Raw genomic sequence first — 4696 nt, forward strand, 5'->3', positions numbered from 1 at the left:
CCCCCCCTTCAATAGATCACGCCATTTTCCCAAACTCTCTCTCCAAAAAAGCTGTTACGTAATTTATAAATGGCCCCGAGCCGAAATTCCCGTTTTTTTTTCATTCGCCCTATAAAGTTTAAAGCTTTTATTAAGTTAGTATGGATATTTTCCAGTGGAGAGAATTAAAGATTCTGCCCAGATGGTGAAACAACCTTTAACTGATCTAAATTTTGTTTCTGGTTCGTCTGTCATTTCCACTGGAGTCAAATGTGATCCAACACTCCAATCAATGTCTTTTCTTTTTACAGGGTGACCTCGATGTGGTAACATATCAGTTAAAGTGTTAATTTCCGTGGATCCTGTAGTCAAGTCTCCTTGATGGTGGAAACTCAGATTTTCAGGTAATTTCCTAAAAGAAAAATCAGAAAGACAAATTTTTATTCTTATTTTAATTAACCATTTTATTCTGGGTGTCTACTCAAATCCTGGAAAAAAAATTCCCTGACAATTCCACGGTTTTTTTCTGGTATATCTAGATTTTTCCAGGTATAATTTTTCGTAATACGGAGTCATTTTTGAAATTTTTTTGGATTTTCGAAAACAATTGCCTTAGAATATGTATACGAGTTTATTGCAAGTTTATTATAGATAATGTTTTTTTTTCATTTGTTTCTAATGATTTAATTAATATTTTTGATTTAGAAAGCTTTTACAAATTATTAAATTATATACTCGAATATATTTATTATTACCATCGAATAATTGAATCAATAATACTAAAAACATGATTAATAATCTATTGAATTTTTTCGAAAAACAGTTGAATTTTCAACCAAAAAGGATGAAGTTTTAACAGAATAGTTAAATTTAACGAAATGTCTAGTGTTAACACCATTCTTCATTAGTCGATTAAAAATATTAACAAGCAAAAACACCAATTTTTTAAATAAAAAATGGTCCGCATTTAATTGTTTATAATACTTGTTAAATTGATTGATATGTTAATTGAGTAATTTTTTTTCAAACTTAAATTTCCAATTCCCTAATCCCTATTCCAATTTTAGTTCATAATTTTTTTTAATTTGTAAATTCCCTGTTACAACTGAGACTTGATTTAGATTTTGCAAATTCCCTGTTCTAAAACAGAATTAGAATGTTTTAAAAAAATTCTATGTTCCAGTCCAGGATTTTAATACTTTTCGATATTTTGCAGATTTAGTTCAAATTTGTTACAATTTTGAAATTCCCTGTTTCAAGTCAGAATTATTATTCTATTAAAAATTACGTGTTAAAACAGTTGAGAATTTTAATTCTTTTCCAAAAATACCCCGCTTCAACTCCGGACTAGAATTCTTTAAAAAATTTGCTTGTTAAAATTCAGAATCTTAATTATTTTCAAACATTTCGAATTTTAGCTCCGAATTGTTTTAAATTAAAAAATTCCGTGTTCCAATTCAGAATTGATTTATACTTGAAATTCCCTGTTCCAAAAGAAAATTAGAATTCTTTCGAAAAACTCACTGTTCCAGTTCAAGATTTTAACTCCTCGATAATTTGTAACACTAGCTCAGAATTTATTAAATTTTGAAAATTCCGTTTTCCAACTCAGTGTTTAAATAAATTAAAAATTTTCCTGTTTCAAGTCGGAACGGTCATTATTTAAAAAAATTTGTGTTTAAATCCAAAAATTTAGTTCTTTTCAAAAAGTCTCCATTTTAACTCAGAATTATAATTCTTGAAAGAAGTTCCTTGTTACAATTCCGAATTTTAATTTTTTTCGAAAATTCCCTGAAATTTTTTGAATAAGTTACAATTCTGGGAAATTTGTACAATCATTTAAACTACCGTGAAATATTTTGAAATCCCATAGAATCCGATAAATTCCTACGAAATTCCTTGAAATATTTTGAATTCCTGTGACAGGATCTCCACCTAAATTCTTTTAAAAAATGTCCTGCCAATTCCAGAGTCTTTACAGGTATCTCTAGATTTTTCTATTTATTATTCATCTGGAAATGGTTCAATTGTAATGAATTAAATTCATTAAGAAATCGTACAATTTATTTAAAAATTGGGAAAAAGTATAAAATAATTTCAGGAGTTTATTATAATTAATATGTTTCAATCTCTATAATTATAAAAATGTGTAGAAATGTTACATTTTACCAGTAAAATTTAATTAAAATGTTTTTACCTTGTGAAGGTAACTTAATAATATGACAGGTATTTTATTAATATTATACATTTAAATTTAATAAAAAATTAATTCTAAATTCCATGAATTAAATTAATAATTAAAATAAATTTTTATATCATTTTCATATCTGAATTTAAAGTAGATACTTAAAATTAAGTGCATATTTAACACATTAATATTTCCAATAAAATATATTTTCGTGAGATTAGTGAAAATGATAAGTTTGGTGTAAATAAGTAATAATCCAGCACTATAACTCTACGTTTAGTAATAAAAAATATCGTTATTTAATTTAATATCACAATTATTCAAATAAATTTAGGCACGCTAAAAAAATGTCCTAACTTTTCCCTGCCCAACCAAATTTCCTGACATTTCCAGATTTTCCAGGTGAGTAGACACCCTCTTTATTACTAACTTTGGCGAAAAAAGGTTATTTTGAGGTATCCATTTTTGGATTTCCGTTTCTGAGAGACATGAATCAATTTTGTTCGCTTCTTTTATAAAATACTCAATAACAGGTTTTGTTGGGTTTACGTTTGTCTCAGTTTTTCTAAGAACCCACACAATCTTCATTGAGGGCAGATCTGCATTAAATTAAATTAAAACAATTTTAAATAATATTAAAATTTTTCTTCAGGTACCTGTGGAAAACTTCGGCAGATAAGGATTTATAATTCTTGTTTTAAAAATGTTTAATGTTTCAACTACATTCTTGTATTCTTTGCATCTGCACAGGATTCCGAGAGAATGTTCAATGCAAATGTTCATTATTCTTCTTTATCTTTGATGAAAATGAAGCTTCTAGTGCAGATTATAACCTTTTTTTTGACTTTGACAATTCCGTTTTTAAATTAAAGTTTTTGACACTTGCGGTGCTAATGTTTCTTTGGAAAATTTTAAGTTATAAATTTAAAAACATATGTAGAAAAAGGTTTTAAACTACCTAAACAAAGTGGTGTAACGATATATTTCGAAAATCTCGTAATCATTTTGGTTTAAAACTTGAATGGCTTTTCATATTACTTGGAAGTTTTTTTATATCTTAAATTTGAAAATTAAATCTACAAATAATTTTTTTTTATAAGAAAAATCATAGAAAATATTATACAAGTTAAGAAGCATTTGTGTTTTTGAATACTCTTGTGCTCTTCAATTAAAACTTTCAGATATTCTAATAAATTGATTTAAAATAGTATATGCATGTTTTATATTATTATTGATTTGCTCTAGAAATAAGTTTTTTAAAAATCATTTTTATATAAAATTATCCTAGCTTCGATTTCTTTTTATTGGAGGTTTTTTTAGTTTTTTTCATCAAAAATTGGTACATAATTTTAACAAAAATCATCATCAAGATTTCCCATCATCAACAATTTTATATTTTTTCTCGGGTATTTTACACAAGAAATGGGGGCTTTTTAAACACATATTATTAGATTCCAAAGATTGCATTTTTTAAAAATTATTTTACTGTTTTTCTTCGAAATATGACATTTTTAATAAAAAAAAATGGATTTAATTTAATATAAAAATAATTATAGTTTGAACAAAATTCTTAATTTTTGAATATTTTCAAGTTATATCAACGATTTCCAAAGAAAATGAAGGTTTAAAATAAAAAATCATTAGATTTTATATTTGCATCATTTATGAACATTTTAAAATTACGTTAACATTTTTAAAAAAATCAGTTTGAATCACAAATTTATTATAATTTAAACGAGATTTAGAATCTTTTAACAATTCTGGATTATATGGTAGAGTTTTTGTCTAAAACTATTTATATTTTTTATTTAAAAATACGAACAGCTTTCAACTAAAAGAATAACAAAATTTTATTTAAAAAAGATTAACATGTTTGAATAATATTAACTTATTTTCATGAAAATTATGTTATTAAAAAATATTTACAAGTTTCCCACAACTTGAGGTTATGTTGGTATATTTCAAATAAAATTTGAAAAAAAATCTTTAGATTGGTGTCCAATGATATTTGTTCGAAATAATAACATTTGCAAACATGATGAACTTGAAACTATGTTAGTAATTCTAGCCGGGAATCGAAAATTTTATTAAAAAAATATTAGATTTGAAAGTATATTATTATTAAAGAAAAAGTTTTAGGTAATAATAGCGTTTTATAGGATAAAATGGTTATTTTGAAAGAAAAATCATTATAATTTGAAGAAGATTGAGAATATTTGAACAATTTTTGATTATTTTTACTGATTTTTGTCAAAACTGGTATTTTTAATAATAATGAAAAAATACATTTTTAAGATTCACGGATCTTAACCATTTGTTTTAACAAGATTTAAAATGTTTGAATTAATATTTTTCAACGGAAAACGGTTAGTTAGGAAATGTTAGTATTTTTATAACGAATTATTAGAATTCAAAGAATATTTTAACAATTTTAGGTTATGTTGGATTTAGAATCTTTTAAAAATTCTGGATTATATGGTAGCGTTTTTTTTCGAAAACTATGTATATTTTTTATTTAAAAATACGAAC

The 4696-nt window shown here is 24.6% G+C and overlaps 2 protein-coding genes across 5 annotated transcripts in view; one reads left to right on the top strand and one right to left on the bottom strand.

The window, feature by feature from the left end:
- Positions 1-3043, bottom strand: part of LOC117182602 — a 17730-nt gene extending 14687 nt beyond the window's left edge. Inside the window, exons 1-3 of one of the 3 annotated variants that reach the window (XM_033375698.1) lie at positions 2824-3043; positions 2598-2766; positions 195-391 (exon numbers count right to left, since the gene is read on the bottom strand). In XM_033375698.1, the coding sequence (XP_033231589.1) occupies positions 195-391; positions 2598-2766; positions 2824-2950 (493 nt within the window). In that variant the 5' untranslated portion in view covers positions 2951-3043. Of the gene's footprint in view, positions 1-30; positions 392-2597; positions 2767-2823 lie in introns of those variants that run through there. The other 2 variants (XM_033375700.1, XM_033375697.1) reach the window with 2 other exon arrangements.
- LOC117182600 overlaps positions 1-4696 on the top strand; it is a 49318-nt gene that overhangs the window by 17036 nt on the left and 27586 nt on the right. The window contains exons 3-4 of one of the 2 annotated variants that reach the window (XR_004468332.1): positions 291-383; positions 2820-2996. The gene's annotated coding sequence lies outside the window, so the exon portion shown is untranslated. Of the gene's footprint in view, positions 1-290; positions 384-2819; positions 2997-4696 lie in introns of those variants that run through there. The other variant, XR_004468333.1, reaches the window with a different exon arrangement.

The sequence above is a fragment of the Belonocnema kinseyi genome, chromosome 2, assembly GCF_010883055.1.
Source record: "Belonocnema kinseyi isolate 2016_QV_RU_SX_M_011 chromosome 2, B_treatae_v1, whole genome shotgun sequence".
Lineage (NCBI taxonomy): Eukaryota > Metazoa > Arthropoda > Insecta > Hymenoptera > Cynipidae > Belonocnema > Belonocnema kinseyi.